Below are 19,562 nucleotides of genomic sequence, written 5' to 3' on the forward strand. Positions count from 1 at the left end.
TGGGTGGTCCTATTCCCAGCTCATTTCAATGCCCCAGCTCAAATCCAGCCCCTCCACACCTTCTGCTCTTCCAGCTCTGTTACTCCAGCTTCATCCCTACCTGGCCCTGAGCCACCTTCTGACTCAAGCACAGGAGTGGTGACAATACCAGCTTCCTTCACCAGGGCCCCAGTGCCACCCCCCTTCACTACCTTCTCAATGACAATTCAGAAATATCCCCCACAGTGCCATTAAACTGCTTCAAAATAATCACCCAGTGAAAGGGTTTAGATCTCATGGGACTTCATTATACGTACCCATTTTCAAAAGATAAGGACTTGTGTCTTAGATGTCTCCATTGTCTAGGCAGCCACATCCAACTTATTTATCCAACAAGGATGCTGGGTCTGCCAAAGAAATAACCTATGATCTACTCTTACGGAACTTGTGGTCTAGTGAGAGAGATGGATAGATAATAACTAATAATCTGGGGAGCTCTATGGGCACAGGAGACAATTCTCCCCGGATGAGAGAGGGGAAGGAGAAGGCTTAATAGAAAATGAGATGCTTGAGCTGGGCCTTGATTACACAAGGGAACTTTTGTATGGAAAAGAAAGAGAAGGAAGGGCATTCTGGGTGAGGGAACAGCTTGAGCAAAGGAACAGAGGTGTGAACTTTCACTCATAGTGTATTTAGAACTGACTTCAGAGCAGTGTGGCTCAGTGTGGATGGTGGGTGGGCAGTTGTGGGTAGTGAGATAGGAAAGGTGGTTGGGGTCAGAGGGTCAAGGTCCTTGAACATCTTGACAGAGTAGCCACAAAGGGCTTTCCTCTCAGGCTTTCTGGGCCCTTGTGGGGCCAGTTGTATAATACACATGTCTTTGGGAGAATGGCATTTGCAATTGACTCTACAGACAACTTTCCAGAAACGCAAACAAGGAAAACCACTAATTTGAAATTAATTGTGGAAAGTGTCCGATGACTTAGCAAAAAGTCAAAATGGTAGGTTATTTTTGAAGAAGTTCCATTTTATAACTTTCAATTGCTGTGAATATTATAAAATATTATATATGGCTATTAATTAAAGAAACAGGATCAATAAACTAAGACTTACAATTCACAATAGGCCTGTATGAGGTAGTAATGCATAATAAGCATGTGATTCATCAGGTCTGCCATTTGTTTTGACTGTTTTGCAGAATCAACATCATAACTATGGCATCGATATCATGCATTTCTAATTATTGAGGCCCAAACTATTGAAGGGCTCTTTTTTAGATGAGGGATACTGATGCAATAAAAACCCAAAGGACCAGGCATTAACAGAAGTTTAGGAATTTAAAAATCAGAATTTCGGAGCCAGCCTTTCAGAACAGAGTCACATGACCTTTCCTTACTAACTGAAGGAGCAGGTGTGAGGCAGCAGATTTTCTTCCCACTGGTCCTTTGGAAGCTGTGATGCAGGGATAGAGCTTTATGGAGTTAAGGGTCAGGTGGTCTGTGTCTTTTCTAGCGAGCCTCAGAAAGCTTGGAGCTGTGCTCAGGAAATGTATGCGTGTGGGCATGAATGGCCAGCGAGAGGACGAGGCAAGTATCACAGGGGTGTGAAAATCCTTTCATTCAGCAGGATTCTCAGCTCACTGTTCTGTCTCAGGTTCAGCCTGTGCCAGACGGAGCACAGACCAAAGAGAGAAGATGGGAGTTTGTGGGAGAGCTGAGATGAGATGAGAGTCTAGAATCACACAGAAAGGGCAGTTTGAGGGAGCATGGGAAGTGAGAGCTGGTGTGATTCCCTGATGTCCTCCCGTTCTGTGCCTGAGGAATACCTGGGTCCCACCTCTTCTGTACCACAACGACCTTTCCCACCTCACTTCCCACAACTGCTCACCCACCATCCACACCACCACCACCTCCTTCTCCCCCACGACTGCTGCCATCTCCCCCCCATTGCCTCCTCCCCCTACCATGCCGCCTCCTCCTCCCCTCCCATAGTACCACCACCTCCCCCCTCACACCATGTTCTCCCCCCGACACCACCTCCTCCCCCACACCATCAATGGGCCCGGTCCTAGCTCTGATCCCAGCTCCACCATTTACTGTCAGGGTGACCTTGGGTCAGCCCTTAACCTCTGAGCCTCAAGGCTGTTCATTTGTACACTAGAGATGTAATAGAACCTACCTCCCATAGCTGTTGAAGGGCATCATAAGGTGATACATGTATGGGGCTTAGCACAGGGGAAGCACCGTACGTTTCAGCTGATCCTGTTCCATCCCTCCCAGGTCCAGGCAGCTTCTGTTCTCCTTTGACCATAAAGTCCAGTAGCCCTACCTCTTGGGCTGCAGCTATGGGACCTTCCCTAGAGAAAAGAGGCTGGTGGGAAGATTTTCTATGCTATGTCCGGAAGGACTCCAGGCCGCAGCTGTCTGGGAAGGCAGTTCTCTGTGGTGGTCAGCTCAGTGATAGAAGCAAGCAGGGTCGGGTGGCGAGAGGTTTGGGTGACTTTTCCAATCTGAGTTTGATGGAGCAGACCTCTCCTGGCTTTAGCTCTTCCCAATTTTTCCTTTTCCTTTGGGTCAGCTCAGTTTCCTTCAGCTTCCTCTCAATGCCAATTTCCACATGGAGACAGTGTTCAGTGCTCCTCTGCACCCCTCCTGAAATAAGACTCACTCTGGTCCCTCTCTCAGGCCAGTGTGGGTCTCCTGTCCCCTTCACTGTCTGAACTCCCTGCATCTCAACTTCCATGCAGCCCGCGTTCCTGGATGGGCCAACCACAGCCCTTTCAGCCATAGCCAGACAGACCTGGCTGGCACCCGGCCTGCTGCCTGGCTGGCCAGCTGCTCCGGCTCTGCTCACCATGGCTGTGGGTTCCCTGGGCTCCCTCACCAGCTGCTCCTGCCCATTTAACCATCCAAGGGAAAGTTTTCAGGATGTGTCCACTGTGCTGACATCTGCCTCCAGGGCACAGTAGAGTTGGAGGTCCCCCAATTAACCAGCTGTGTGCCCATAGCCACATCACCTAACCTCTCTGACATCATTTCTTTTTCTACAGAAAAAGGCGTAATACCCATTTCTGCCTCACCTGAGTTTTATGGGGATCACATGGGAGGGTTTAATGGAGGCGTCGGAAGCACTGTAAAGCAAGATACAGGAGTGAGAGATAGTCACCATCCCTGACTAAGAACGTCTGCTCTTTGCATGTTTTTAGTGCATCTTCCATGCACATGCCTAGGAGAATTTCCATAGGAGCTCCGGCTACCCGCAGACTCACAGACACCAGCAAAACTAGCTGGTGTCCAGCAGCTGGTATTGGCCCCACCTGCCTCACCTGGGCATCACAGTTTCCAGACAGTCTGTGCGGGAGTTCCCTCTCGGTGTAAAGGCTGCCCTTGGCTGTATCAGGTAGGAGTCACTGGAATTGTGCTTTGTAGTGTGTCCTCTAAATTTGCCACTTAAGAGCTGCCTCATCCCCAGAACAACTGGGAACGTGACTTATACAAATACGCACAGGACAGTTAAATAACTCAAGGCCAAGCAGGTAACCCAGCACTCCTGGAGTCTGAGGTCTAACCCTGAAGCTGTGACAGGACACCCACTGACTCTTCGATGTCCACAGGGTGGGGCCTGGTCTGTTAAACGGGCTCAGGAACCTGGCACATTCGTGTGCGTGGCTTCCCTTTCTTGTCTTGCTGAAATCTGTTTCATTCACATGCTTGTTCCTCCACATACATACATAGTCTTGTACAGTCTACTTTGTAAAAGCAGCTTCAGCTGTCAAGAGAGGGTGTTGGGAGGCTCAGTAGACATGAGCAGCAACCCCCTTTGTCCTGGCCACGGTCCAGGAGAGGTTTCCTCTGAGCGGCAGGTGGGGAGTGAGAGCAGAGGGCCCACCCTGCGCAGCTACTGCTTTTTAAAATCATTTTATGAAGGTATAATTTACACACCATACAATTTACCCGTTTAATGTGTATAAGTCAGTGGTTTTAGTATGCTCACAGAGCTGAGCAACCATCACCACCATCAATTTTAGAACCTTTTAATCTGCGCCCCGAAAAGGAAACCCTATACCCATTAGCAGAACCTCCCATTTCCCCCGACTACCTACTCAGCCATAGGCAACCACCAACTACTTCCTGCCCCTCTGAATTTGCCTATTCTGCCTCAGTTGCTTTTTTAGCCTTTTTCTCTCCCCCTAAAGCCCCAAGCTCCCCTGAGCAGGGTGTGCAGGGACATCCCTGTCAAGTCTGTCAAGGAACTGGGTAGAATTTCAGGGTGTGCTTTGGCCTTACCAGTGCACCCCGCCTGCACCTTCCTCCTCCACATCCAGGCCGGACCTCCCCCGAGTGACCTGGGACATTGCAGGCTCACTTGTTCCAGGGCTCTTGGCCCCACAGGTGACAGTTTTCAGCACTGGCTTTGGGCTTTAGTGGGAAGACACTGGGTCTCTGGCGAGCCCCTGCTAAAATGCCATGGCGTCTTTAGGTGACAAGGCAGTTTCCTGGTGCCCTGGGAATCCCAGCCCTTCCCCTTCCTGCTCCCTGGCCCACCTCCCTGCAATCATGTTAGGACAGCAGACCCTCTGGCAGTTGTATGGAGGGGAAAGCACTTGGCCATAGTCTCAGGACCCTCAGGGTGAAAGCCACATGTGATCGGGGAAGCCGCAGGCACATGGTCTCCTGCCTCAGTCTGCTAGAGTCAGACCACCAGATCACTTTGATTTGAATCACCCAAGCCTGGTTCTTCCTTGGGTCCCCCCAGTCCTTTCAGTCTACCTTTTTGGGGTTCTCCATCCAGATTTGGAGGCCAAAACTATCTTCTCTTCAGGTTAAATTTCCAAATTTCCTTCAGCCTATTAAATGCGATACCTCACAGAGCTGTTGTAAAATTAAATAACATCTCTAAAGTGACAGGCTCATGGCTCACCACTCCTTTGGCTCCATCCCCATCTTATTGTAGCAGACAGAGTGGCTCCCTGGAAGGATGCCAGGCCCTGATTTTCACTTGTCTGTCTATGCATCCACTACACCCCACCCCCTCAAACACACATACACACACTTCTCCATACTCCTCTTTAGTGTAACCAAGACAAGGCACAATTTTCTAAAGGACCTTTGCAAATTATGATTATAATTTATGAAGTTCGATTTTCTAGTCTTACCTGGTAATATTGTTTACTAAGCACATGGGTCTCATCCCCTTTCCTACCTCATCTGCAGGGGCTCTGCCCCCAAGGTCTTCTCTCCCCAATGCCTGCCAGGAGGTGGTGGCACAGGGATAGTCTGACAAAAGAGGGGGCACGGCCCAGAGGGTGGGTCCCAGCTACCGTGAACAGCTCCACCCTCACACTTCTCCAGGTGCCTGTTTATGACGTAGAAACCAGTAGTCCTGCCTGGATTGTACCGTCTGCTCTTCCCCCTGGAGTGATGTTGGAAGCACTTTACACACATCAAGCCATAGAGCTGTGCCTAGAAGGGACTATGAGCTATTTAGTCAGAGCTCTTCGTTATGCAGTTAAGGAACCTGGACCCAGCCTGCTTAGGGGATTCAACCCAGCCATTCAACTAATGACAGAACCAGAACCCCAAACTTCTGTCAGCTAGTGTGGTGCTTTATACAAGACCTTCCTCCCTCTTAGACTGGGAAAATAAAGTACACTCTCATTATACCTGCACCCTTGGCGTATTTTCTGTAAGGACACACTGAAACATACACTCCTGCCCCTAAGAAGAAAGTCTCTTCTAACCCACAGTTCTATCCTGTATGAAGCAGCCAACTCTGGGACAGATATACCCAGAACCTCAGGAAGCAAGTTAAACAAATGGCCCTACAATTTTAATGAAAAGGTAGGAGCTCGGTAAGAATATAAAGTGCCTATTATTTAATGGCTCCAAGTCCTAGGAGGGCAATGCTTGACTGTCACAGGGTTTGTGGTTGTTGCTGTTGTTACTGTTTTAATCTCTAAAGCTCCTAAAGTTGAAGAACTGTGAGGAATGTGAGTTTATGTTTGATCACCTTCATTCAAATGAACGTGGATCTGGACTGTTTGCAGGACTGGCTGGTATCCTTGCAGAACCACTACCTGCTCTTTTTGAGAAGCCATATGGATGGAGAAGATGCAATGGAAAGTCAACATAGTGCTGTATGTTCTAAAGGCAGAGTAAGGTTACCTCAGAAATCTTTTAACTGAGATAACATTAGGCTTTGGGAATCAGGAGAGACACTGTAAGGGTCTGTTCATTGACTCACAGGGCTTTTGAGCCTGCAAGGGCCTTAGAACACAGCCTGCTCATTTAAAGGATGCAGAAAAAGAGATCACGTGATGTGTTCAAGTTTATACCACAGACTAGAGACAAAGCAAAAATGAATGCCTGCTATGTAAATTCAATGTTTATACTTGCATCTTGACCAAAGAAGAAGGGATCAGAATATTAATTTGTAAACATCTAGAATATTTCTTAAGGGTTTATAGTTTAAACAATCTTATCTTATTTAGTGCTTATTGTAATACTGTAAAGAAAGAAAGCCATGGCCCTCTCTTTTGCAGCTGGGCAAACTAAGACTCCAGAATGTGAGGGACTTGCCCAAGACCACACATCTGTCTGTGGCCACAGAGCTGAGACTGGAGCTTGTGTCTTCTGAGCCCAGGTCCGAATAAGAAGTTGTATCATAAATCTATCAAGCTTTGTAAACGTCTTCCAGACCCACGTGCGTGTGTCCACGTATTCTCAGACAAATTCTTGGCAGACTTTTGCATAGCTTGATCAGCAGTTTAGATGCTGTAAAGCCCTTTTGGCCATTAAATCAGGAAAATGGATATAAGTTGATACACGAATGCTTGGCTGGCAGCTGATTTTAGTACATTATTGTATACCATGTTGTTATAAAGTGTGTTCTAAGACAGGGCTTCTTAAACTCTATATAATGAAGGAGTAGTTGTTTGTTTGTTTCTAATTTCCATCTGTCCTGGACCTATTAATAATTTTGATAATACAATTTAAAAAAAAGTATTACTAGAACAATAATCACAGAATGTTGTAGCAGTGTCAAATTTTCTAATTGCTTATTCTCAATTTTCTGATGTTGTTGTAATAGTTCATGGACCAGCATGAATCTGGCAACCACATTTTGAGGGATACTGTTTCAAGCAACACCATTCCTGAGAGAAATTCCCTGAATAGTTACCTAATCAAATAAATTCAGGAGACCCTGTAAGCTAGAAAGTATCGGTGCGCATTAGCATGTTAAAGGCTCTGAGAAGTCCTGCATTAAAGAAGTTTGTTTAATCATTAACTCAGCATTTCCCATATTGGCTGACCACAAAACTCATTGTTCAAGGAGCACCTTTCAACATCCTGCAGAATTCATATTTCTTGAAATACCCTTGGATCTGTCCTGTCGACTATGGGCAAAGAATAGGCCCCAGGCTTGCTTGAAATGACAGCTTCTGTCCTTTGCTCACGTCCTCATGCATTGCCTTTTTTTTTTTTTTTTTAAATTCTCTGTAACCTTTTATTCTTGTGGTGCATAAAATCATGTTCTGCCTTTTACCATTTTCCATGCCTACTTCTGTCTTCCATAGTACTGACTATAGGTGACCTCACCCCCAGGGAAGATCAAAGTCACCTGAGACAGCCCACTACACTTGGCCACTGCATCCTGCAAACATATCTGCTTGTCCACCCTCACGGAGGTGACTCTTGATGGGTCTTCTTCCTCCTCTTCAGTACTACCTTTCTCGTGCAATAGCAATCCTCTTCCCTTTCGTCTAGTTCTATAATAGCCACTTCTCTATTGTTAATGAAGACTGTACACCCACACAAAAAGTATGACTTTTGCATAAAACACATGCAATGTTTTTCCCTAAGCAGCAGCTCCTCTTGTCAGGCTCTGCTCCCTGTCTCTGTCTGTCTCTCTGTCTCTCTCCCTCCCTTGCACACTTGTATGGACTCTCATGACTTCCAGTTGGGGGTTTCCTACCCCATAACGGGTAATCTCTACCCTGAAATGAATCCCATGAAAATGCCAAAGCATTGCTCTTATTCATATTCTCTTAGCAGGTCTTGCAACTGTAATTCTAAACAGGCCTCTAGAAACATGATTTTATTTCTGCAAGTTGCTTCTCCTAGTCTCCCTGTTGAGGTCACTCAGTGACCCTCAACAAGCTTTAGTCCACTCTTCATTCTACAGGTATCTTTGCTTTCTTATTCAGTCATTCCTACTTCTGCACGAAGTTCTCTCCAGATATAACCACACACGTCGAGTCACAGACACCCCAACCAGTACCCAGATGGGTACTGAGGTCCCCTGGTAGCCAGGCACTATGCTAGCATGCCCTGGAGAGATAGAATGAGTCAGCCAGGTCCTCGCTGCAAGAGAACCCCACTTCCCAGATTCTGACACGGTGACGCCTGCAATGCTTAAGAGCTCAGGGCAGGAACTTCCAAACTGCATTTCCCCAACATTAGTATTGTATGAGACATTAATAGACAGTCTCTACCAAACAAGGTTATGGAATTAAATAAATTTGGGAAACATAATTATATGTGCTAACACATTATGCGTTTTGAAGAGAAGGCTATAAATTTTTCTAAATGTACTTGGGCTGCAAACCATCTTTTCAGGTAATTCTTATCTGAGACAATACCATGCCTCTGACACCATTTGGGAAATGCTGGCTCTGGGGTTGCTTCAGCCCACGCAGTCCTGCCAGTTGCTAAGGACCACACTGAAGTCATTCAGATATCCTTGTTAGGTAGGAAATGGACATCTCTTTGTGATTTCCCTTAGTCCTGCCTTGTGAATGGTAAATAAGCTGAGTCTGCACCTGATGCTCAGTTCTTTATTTTCCCTTAGGTATGTGTTCTGTGTAATTTACCATGTGGAGCCCTGGTGACTTCCCAGTCTACGTTCCTAGCCCAGACCTCTCCCCTGAGCTGCAGGCCCCATATATCCTGCTGTCTGCTGGACAGCTACCTACCAGGGATCTTTAACAAAATGTCCAATAAGCATTTCAAGTGCATTTTGTCCCACAGAGAAGTGATTACTGCTCTCATAAAACTCATTTCTCCATCTGCATTCCCTAATGGCCCCAATTACTGCCATCCAGTAAGAAACCTGGGAGATGCGCTGAACTCCATCCTCCCAGCCAGGTTGTCATTTTTCATTCCTCTTGATTCTACCTTCCAAGAAGCTCTTACATTTGCTCCCTATTTTCCATCTTCAACAGCCATTGTCTAGTTTGGGGTCCTCATTACACTGGTTTTCTAATTGGCTTCTGTCTTAGGTCAGGTTTTCTGAGAAACAGACTCTGAGTTTCTGAGACTTGCATGCAGAAAGGTTATTGAGGAGGGCTATGGAGATTAGCGCCCAGTTGGGGAGAGTGGAGGAAGTAAGACCAGGCAGGTGGAGAAGATGAACTTTGATGTAGGTACTCTGGAACTGGATAACCCTTCAGAGTTGTTCCAACTTGATGCAAGGGAGACTTAAGCCAATACATTCCCGCTGTCTTCAACCTCCACCCTCTATACCCCCACCCCCTACTCCCCCCACACCCCGACTGGATGTAGGCAGCCCCCCACCCCACCCCAGGGTGGCATAACCTTTGGCCAAGGGCTATTCCCAGAAGGGGCCTCAGCTGAGAGCCACCGGTCTCTTCCAGCAGGTACAAGAATGAGTGCCTTAGTCCTGAGGGGGTGTGGGTGGCACACCACAGCGTGCTGGTGCCTAATTTTGCTGCTTTCCAGTTCATCCCCCGCAACACCACCAGAGGGGTTTTTCTAAATCCATATTTAATCACACAACACCCTTACTCAAGACCTTACTTACAAGACAATTCAGATCTGATCTCTACTTGTGAAGCCTTGTCCCCGACAGCTTTCCTCCCTGCATGCACTCTTGCCCACCACCAGTGTGCTACGACTCATCAGTCCTTCACAACGGCTGCTCCCCTGCCGCGAATGCGCTTTTCCCACTTCTCTCACTAGCAAACTCCATGCATCCTTTAGGGCCTGGCGTAAGCACCCCTCTTCTGAGATGCCTTCCTTAATATCCTTAAGCGGAGATCATTTCCTGTATACTCTTTTTATACTCTTAAAGTTATTTGCTTATGTAACCACTAACCTGCTTAAGAGAAAAGCTTGTGTTATATTCATTTTTGAATGTAAGTGAATGAATCAATCAGCCTTGTGCATCAGTATTATATAAAGCTGGGTCTACATGGGCTTGTAGACTTGACTTCAGTCTAGTCAGCTTTTTTTTTTTCAGGGACTTAATCTAGTTGCCAGTGAAGGCTGTAGGTCCCTGAGGGGAGGGGCTCTATTTAGGGACTCTCACCTAATTCAGTATATATAGCTCAGTGCTCTGAGGGAGCTGGACATTTAATAAATCTTTCCCATTATGTTGTTGCTTTCCATCCTGGTGGGGATAGGACATAGCCAGTGATCTATGGGATATCTTATAAAAGGTACCAGAAGACTTGACTGGCCTAAAAATCTCTCTTTTATGACTGAGGGCCACACTCATGTCCATTCTGAAATTCTTACTCTTATATTTCCTGATATATTGGACCTGTAGTCCCGTAGAGTGAGGTGAATGCACTCTGGGACCTGGGCAAGCTGATGCACCTATGGTAGAGAATTTCTATGTCTATTTATTTTATTTTACACCTTTACAAATGTCTCTATTTTGTGTATGCTTTATAATGCCCGTAATACAGTGGTACAGTAACACACGCATGTCCCTTATAAAGAAGTAAAGAGTGTAACACTCAAAACATTTTTTACTAGTAGCCCATGATTAAAAACCTGGGAGATCCCTAGATTGGATTCTGCAGACTGGAGGCTTTTTCAGCTTTTACCCATTAGCTTTTCAGCTGCTCTGATTGCTGAGCTAATTTGTGCTAATGGGCACCTAAGGCCTTAGGGGAACTCTGAAATTCAAGATGCGGAACAGCTAGGAATGAAAAATAGGGGCGGGCAGAAGAGCAGGGCTACCTGGGGAAAGCACAGAGGCTGCATCAAGCCAGAGCTGGTGGACCGTCTAGTAAGGAATTGAGAACCTGGAATACAAAAAGGCAGGAGGGCAGAACTCCACCTCCTCCTCATTCTCCATGCTTTTGTTACACTTCCCTTCCAGCCTACGACGGATGGCACTAAAATCAGAGGTCAGTAGACAGAAAGTGGCCAAGAGGAATGCCAAACAAATTTTACGGGCTGTGCCTTTCTGCTCTCAATTCTTCCAGGCAGTCTATTCTAATACCTTCTGTGTTTCTTTGCAGCATGCAAAAGGAAAGAGCAAGAACACGGGAAGGATAGAGGCAACACACCCAAAAAGCCCAGGTTGGTCTTCACAGATGTCCAGCGTCGAACTCTCCACGCAATATTCAAGGAAAATAAGCGTCCATCCAAAGAATTGCAAATCACCATTTCCCAGCAGCTGGGCTTGGAGCTGAGCACCGTCAGCAACTTCTTCATGAATGCGAGGAGGAGGAGTCTGGACAAGTGGCAGGATGAGGGCAGCTCCAATTCCGGCAACTCATCGTCTTCATCAAGCACTTGTACCAAAGCATGAAGAAATAACCACGAACTGAAACCTCGGTGGAAAAGCTTTAAATTAAAAAAAATAAAATTTTAAAGACCAGGACCTCAAGATAGCAGGTTTATACTTAGAAATATTTGAAGAAAACAAAGTGTTATTTATAGTCCAAAGAAACCAAAGACTTAGCTCACCTGCATTCTGACTTTGTTCGGAGACACACACTTCAGCCGGGTGACGACTTGGCAAGAAAAATTATGAGCAGGAAAGCACCACTGGATCGTACACCTTCAGTCCATGATCATCCTCGCTGTGCTTGGCTGTTTCGTGGTTTGGAGCATAGTAATTTTGAGCCATTGGGTGGACATCTTTAAGATCGGACTTTCTCAACCGTTCCACCGCGCCACGAAGGTGTATGGTGTCTCAGTACTGTGTGTGGGTGCGTGCGTGCAAACAAACACACACACACACACACACCACCACCACCACCACCACCACCACCACCAGTGGTTAGGGACTTAGGCAGGGCTGGTCTTCAGGAAGGGTTGTGTTGTAGGAGTACAACCAACATGGTGCGGGGTTGTCTGAGTTCAATGGATTAGCAGTGTGATTTTGCTCGTCTAGCCTAGTGTTTGAACCTGCCAGGCCCGCAACCTATGTGCAGATTCAAATCCAGCAGAGAAATTTGAATGACACCTAAACCAGTGCATTCTCTTTGTTTGTTAAGGAATATTCAGATATTTTTTAAGAAATGAAACAAGAGTCCATCCATTAAAAAAGGAAAATCACCTAGGTACCAAAGAACACACTTAATATTATAGTGCAGGTATTTTATTGCAATGATTTTAATAACCAAAGCTATTTTTACACAAGATACTATGTAAAGTTATACGTATGAACTGACCTAGCGGTAATACACATGCCACATAGAATCATGACTATTATTTATGACTCTTGGAGCATTTGAAATATTGGTTTTCAGAACTGGCAAGAAAGAATGTAGCTTCAGGGAAGCAATTAATATCGTCACAGAGAGGTCGATGCAGCAGACGTGTACATCCAGATGGCACACCCCCTTTCAGAATCTACAGATGTCACTTAAGTAAACATAGAGACATAATTTCATAATCTATTAATAGCTGAGAAAACCTGAGGGTTCTTCCGAGGTAGGACCCCCTTGTAAATTTAGAAAATGAAGTTTCACAGGGCAGGTAACTAAATTAGAAAATTTGTTCAAAGTAATGTTTTTTAGTAAAAGTCCACTGCATAAAGGACTCCATACTTAGGTTAATTTGACTTAAATCTGCTTTATGCCTTTGACACCAAATACCTGTTTAAAACACTTGACACACACACAGAATAAGCAGACCAACATTATTTTTAAAATAAACTATCCAGTATTTGTCATCATCCTGAAAATGTAATCAAACTGATTTCATTGCCAATCCCAGACATTTTGTGACTTGGACACCAATTAAAAAAAAATAGCAGGTGCAGTGGAGAAATGGTGGAACTGCATAGAAAAAGCAAAAGTTCCAGTGGAAGACAAGACCTTGGATTCCATGGGGATTAAGCTCTTTATTTCACTGAGCGTAGCCTCCGAAGCATACTACATTCTTTCTTGCTGCTGCAGTTAAGCTGGAAGTTTTATAACACAGAGTCCACTCTCTAACAGGGACAGATTAAAAACTAGACCTGAACTTTCAAATACAAAATTTTAAAATTCTATTTTTCCAAATCACTTAACCAGGGCTATAGAAATCAAGGCCAAAAAAAAAAAAAGATAATACAGTAGTGCTACTAGTACCCAAGTGAATCACTGGATTCCCAGAAAAATTCTCTCTGAATTCAATTGAACTGTAACTCATGCCTTTTGTACTATTAGGTAAAGAATCAGGTACTCTTAGCTGATCACCACACCTAAGTAGAAATATAAAATTAAATGTTATCTCAACAGCAAGTTGTTTATTGAGATTCATTAAAATGCTAACGATGAAATGAAACCATTTTGACACAAAACTTAACTCCTGAGAGTCAAATCTCAGCATCTTGTCCAGGTCTAGAAGAGGCAGGCACTTGGAGAGAGGAGGCTAAGCCCCCAAGCCTTCTGTATCTCCTTCATGTCCACTGTGGAATGAGCAACAGAAACCAAGACATACTTCTCCTTTGATGAAATAGCGCAATTTGCCTTGACACATTTTGTCTTAGTATTTTCTTTAGTCTCACCCCAAATTCCAGCTTAAAATTTTCCCTTCTAAATATGGCACAATTATAGTTCAGCTATTAAAAGAGACCATTTAAATGGCTACCCTTTGAGATTTGCTGAAAATGTAATCTTGTTAATGACATAAATGAAAAGGAAAAAACTGATGAACTTTTTCTCTCTCTCCAGGAGTGGAGGGGGCCGGGGTACAGCTGTATAATGTATTTGTAATTTAGGAGGGAGGAAAGCCTTATTTATTTAAAACATAAGAATTTTAAATGCAGGGAAATTCAAGCTGTGTCTACACACAATCTTACCCAATTCAATACCCTAGGAAAAACAAAAGCTGAATTCAGACAACCATGTCTTTTGCTTTGTTTTTCCTATATAACCCCCTCAGATTAATCCAACTGTGATTTCCATTTTCAACCAGTTATTTTTGTTACTGTGTAGACACACTCTCAAAGGATGTTATTACATTTTTAATATTCCCACCATAATGGTTTTTTTGGACAAATAAACAGTGATCCTATTTGCTAACACCAAAGATAATTTTCATACCAGCATTGAATTTGCACCCATTATGCAATTTCAGGGCCTAGAGATATATTTTCTCATAAACAGATGCACAAATCAGAGCCTGAAAAGCAATTTTTTTACTTGACTGTTTAAGCATACTCACAACCTTTGCTTTTTAGAAATCCTAATGGACAAACTCAGCTTCTCACAAGCAATACAGGTGTTGCATCATGTATGACTGATTCTTTATTGCTTCTGACTTGGCACATAGAGAATGTTTCCACCCTTATTTAGTCCAGCATTAATTTATGGCTCAGGTTTCTTAACGTACCGCACTCAATGGAGCAGATCCCATGCATTTATTCACCCATCATTTCTCAATCCTTTAGCAAAATTCACCTGAAAATTCACTCTTTTCTTTGTATGCTTGTTTATTCCAAAACTGCACTTCACAAAGCATGTTTTGGGTTTTTTTCAGTAGAATGGAAGTTAGACTGCTTTTGGCCATAAATCATTCAGGTCCTCTCACAACCAACCAGAAGCTTCCCTGAAAGGGGGCCAAGACAAAGAGTGGGAGGTGTGACGTCTGGACACCCCCAAAAGCCCAGACATCAGTAAATGTTCAGGTAAAAGAATTCTGCATGTCAGGAACTAAGTATTCCAGTCCCGGGATGCAGCTGGAATAGATAAACCCACCTAAACCAAAGAAACTGTGTGGGGAAATTTAGAAGTTCTAACTGAACATGTCACTCACTCTGCCCCCCCAAAAGCATAGTTAATTCTGCAGGAAAAAAAGTAAAAGCGCTTTTGGACTCATGTCACTCCCATTGCTACCCCAGGTGAATGACCAGTCTTTGCAAGTTAAATGCAAACTTTGCTATACCAAAGAGTCCTAGGACATTTTCACATGAGCTATAAAGGCATTTTCCCTAAGAAAGGTCCTCCCTTCTTTGTACATTAAGGATGAAAACTATGCATTTAGCAAACAAAGAGAAAGCACTTCTCCCTTTTCCTATCTAGTTGTTTAGGGTGCATTCAAACACCAGAGGCTGTTTTGAGACGCAATTGGCCTTCTGGATTATTCTTGTGGTGTGGTTAGCTTTACAGTACATTTGGTAACTATTTCCTAAATAGTAAGGACAACGAAGCAGAAGGTAAGAAATAGCTACTTCCACGTGTATAAAAAAAAAAAAAGTGTAAAGATCTACTATTTATAGTGTGAACCAAAGACGCTACCTCACTCGATTTCCATTGGTGATTTTAATCACATTGATGATACCAAAGAATACCAAAGATATTTTCATGCACGGCCTTGGTCTGCAGAGGGAACTCCGCCCCTTCCCCCCTCCCACCTCCTCTCCCCTCCTCACTCTTCACTCAGTGTGTAAACTTGTCTTCATTCTTAATAATAACGATACGATAATGATAACAACAACATTAGGAAAGACTACTCTTATTACTGCTAGTTCTACTTGTAAATCTCTAGGCAAACATGTTGCAAACTTTGTAAACTCCTAGGACGAGTGCCTTGCTTGAACCAAAGTGTTAAACCGCTGTTGACCTCTCTCACCTTATACTCTTTGAATACCTCAGCCTCTTAGAAAGGCCACTAATGAAAAAAAAAAAAAAGGAATAATTATTCACCGTGGTGCTTTTTCCGTGCAACCATGCAATGAAACTTTCTTTGATACCAAAGGATGACTTTCGTTTCCCAATTTCTTGCTGATAAACCAAAGCTCCTCCTCCTCCTTCCCTCCCGAAGTTCCCCCCCACTTCACCGAGACCCTCCACCAGGCAGGCCGTGCGTCACTTTTACCAATTCCTCCAAATACCTCATAGTAATAAAGTTTTAGGATTATGTTGTATAGAGAGTCTATGTGATAAGGCAGAACTTACTAGTTTGATAATTGTTAAGGTTACTTTTAAAAAAAAACTTTATAATTCTTATTTATTTTGTAGTTTGTATGTTTGGGATGTCCCCCACCCCCACCCCCACCCCCTACTTCGGTTTGGGGTTTATTTTCTTGGCAGAACTGCTCTGTTGCTCAAGGAAGACTTAATTTCTGGAAATGTTCTCCAGGTGGGTTAAGGGTTGTGTAAAAAAAAATGCAAGAATGGAATAAGAAATGATTTTTGTTCTGATGGTTACTTATGAAGTTTCTGTGTTTCGTAGTAAATTTGTTTCCACAGGGTAAAAAAGTATATATAATCTCTTTTTTGTGAAACTGGTTCCTATTTTTCTCTGTAATGTGCTGTGATTTTTTTTTAATTTAAATTACATTTTATATGAGCTTATTTAATCACTGCGTTAATTTATGACTGTGTAGTTTTTAAAGTGTATATAGTAGAACGGAAATGGCCAAAGCTTTATGTTACAATCTTTTTTGTTCTCGATGCTAAGACAAGCTGAAGGCAAGAGCTTCTCTTAACTGCAGGGTGTATCTTTAGCTTTTCTTAGCAGGCACTTCAATGTGTGTTGTGAACACTGCCAGGTTCCCCCCTCAAAAAATCTGTACATGCCAAAATGGGTGTTTCAAGATAGTCCTTTTTGTCAGAGAGAAGGCATTATTCGTGTTCTTCCTTTAATTTATTATGTGTTTTTTCTTTTTTTAAAGAAAAGATTACTTTGCAGGTTAGACCTGAAATTCCGAAGAATTTAAGATTTGTTTAATGTTTCAAAGCACCGGCATTTGTGAGATAATTTGCTCCTTTTTTTTTTTTTTTTAAATCATTCGCCTGGGTATGAGAAGTAAAAAGCGTAAAAACTCAAGAGACAAGCTAACTTGAATTTGGAAATCCTCTTAAGTTTCACCAAGTTTCTGAACTGCTTCAAGGCAGGGGATGGGGCACGGAGACATAGCTCCTTTTGCAGAGCTAAGGAAAGAGTCTCACAGTCTCATGACTTTACAGAGAAAGTCAAGGTGGAGAGGCAGCTGAGGGGCAGCTGACCTGGCCCCTGCCCTTCTAGCCCACCCGTGGAAGAAGCAAAACCCGACTGCTGAGCCCCAATTAGCAATCAAGTTTAAGAAAAATATTTCAAATCTACATATTCCTCCCTTTTTCTCCCTGGAATCTACCACCCACAATTACCCCCTCCTTTCCCCAAACCCCTGACCCTGACCCAGGCTGCAAGAATTCTCAAATGTCAGAGTCCCAGGGATGAATAAACTCCAGACCTATTTGGGTTTGTCTCTTCTCACTCTATCTTCCCACTAGTTTTCTTGTCCATGCTAAAGATGGTCCCTGCCCCAGGCCCCCTACGTGGAGTCTGTTCAGATACTCAGCCCTGCTGCAGATCAGCACACATGCTGGATTCTCAGCTGACTAGCGGCATCTTCAGAAGACCCGGTGCCCACTGTTTTGTTTTATTTTGCAAAAATAACTTGCTTCAATTCCATGGCATAAATCCATAGATGTAAATACTTTTTCTTCCAATACAAGAATCTTACCTTACTTTATTTTGCAGGGGTGTTTGGGGTGGGGAAAGAAAGGGAGGGCTTAGACTTTGGGTCAAATGTTACATTTTCTTAGAAACATTTTTATACTCGTTATGTATTTTAATAGGGCAATAAATCTGCTCTGAGTTGCAGGATCATTCAGTGCTCTGTTGGTAAGCATTGACTAATTATTTGTTTTTAATACAAATGCTGTGCAGTGAGTTATAGAAAGCCCAGGAAAATGGTTGAGGCAGTAGAATTTTACCATCAGCAATGAAAGGCTGAACAGAGTTGTATTCACAAGGTCGTATTTTCTGTCTCTGTGTTAGTCTCAATTTTTCTTTTTGTGGTATGTTCTGCATTTATTACATAATCATTGTGGGCTAATTTTAGATTTGCCATCTGAACCAAGTGACAAGTATTTTTTAACAAAATAAACTTTAAAACATTGTCTTCCACTTGCTTCGGTAGTTGTGTTCGTATCTCCCTGTATTTCTTGTCCCTTCTGAAGTCAGCCCACCTGTCCCTCACTTAGACCTGTCCCTCCCCCTCTTCTATTTTCAGTCCACCTTTGACCTTAGCTATTGTTTGAGTGTGACTCAGTTTCCCTGTTCAAGTTAGCTTGATGGTTTATTATGTAAGGAGGGTGCCTAAGACAATCATCAGGTAAAAAAAAAAAATTAAATTAAAAAAAGATCAGTAGAGTAGAAGATCTTCCAAGAGCAGAGGGAGTTCTTCCTTAGCAATGAAAAAAAAAAAAAAGGTAAATACATAATTAATTAATTTTAAAACCTAACCATGAGGGGCTTAGAAGATTTTTGATAAAAGACAAATGTTGCTGTCATTTTCTTTGTCAATTAGAAAGCAGTGATAGTTTCTATGTTGCATCTACATTTCAGACTAAATGATTATTGTACCCAGTTATGGTTGTTTGCTAATATTTTGTCTCTCTCTCTTTCTCTCTGTCCAATGCTTCTTCTGTATTTTTGTGTGTAGCAACAAAAAGTGTAATGCATTAGGCATTATTCTGGTTTGTTTATGAGTATCTCCTGTACTGCATTAAGGTTTCTTTCATTTTTTTTTAAGCTTCGCTACTGTTCTCACTTTATGCCGTGCAATATCATCTGCTGTGTTTGCTAAGCAAAAAAGAAAAAAAGAAAAAAAAGCAAGTGATGATGCCATCATGCTTTTCAGTGTTAAAATGTTTCAGCATTTATGTAGTCACCAAAATGTAGTAAATAAAATGTTGGATTTTCCAGCACTTTAAATTTAGACAATTCTTGCCTTCTTTTGTTTTTATTCTGTCTGCAATCCCCAGTCAGTAGCTCGTGGGTTTTCTTTGGAGGAAGGGTGAAGCTGAGAGCACGAAAGGCTTGAGAAATCAAGCCAGTGGCATAATTTAAAGAAAGATTAATTAAGTGGGAAAAAAGAAAGAGGTATTCTCTATTGGAGGAGGGCGTTGTTTATAAATGGAAGTGGGACATTCTATTTGTAGACGTGAGCCATTTATATGAACCTGATTGACACTCGGAAGAAACGAAATTTATTATTAGAGAGGATGACCTTTAAAAGTCCCCTCCAATGAAATAACTTGCACGCATGCGTGTGTGTGCGTGTGCATGTGTGTGTTGTATGTGTGTGGAGCCCTGGAATGGCTGAGAAATTAGGATCTTCCTGTGTTTTGAGAGAGTATGGAGACTGATTAAGAGGCCTGGCTCAAGGAAAAGGGAAACTGGGTTTGGAATTCCTGCTGGCCTGAGTACTAGCTGGGGAATGAGATATCCATAACGGGCTCTGAAAATCTCTGAAATATTCCTGTGAATCTGTACATCTATTCATATCAGTGTGGGATAATGTCTTCTACTGAACGTCAAATTATGAACAGTAATCACATC

General features: G+C 43.2%; 1 protein-coding gene across 1 annotated transcript in view; it reads left to right on the top strand.

Moving 5' to 3' along the window:
- ONECUT1 (one cut homeobox 1) overlaps positions 1–18,458 on the top strand; it is a 38,773-nt gene extending 20,315 nt beyond the window's left edge. The window contains exon 2 of the mRNA XM_006194899.3: positions 11,252–18,458. Within this exon, the coding sequence (XP_006194961.2) occupies positions 11,252–11,544 (293 nt within the window). The 3' untranslated portion in view covers positions 11,545–18,458. The remainder of the gene's footprint in view (positions 1–11,251) is intronic.
- The last annotated feature ends 1,104 nt before the right edge of the window (positions 18,459–19,562 follow it).

This window comes from Camelus ferus, chromosome 6 (assembly GCF_009834535.1).
Source record: "Camelus ferus isolate YT-003-E chromosome 6, BCGSAC_Cfer_1.0, whole genome shotgun sequence".
In the NCBI taxonomy this organism is placed as follows: Eukaryota; Metazoa; Chordata; class Mammalia; order Artiodactyla; family Camelidae; genus Camelus; species Camelus ferus.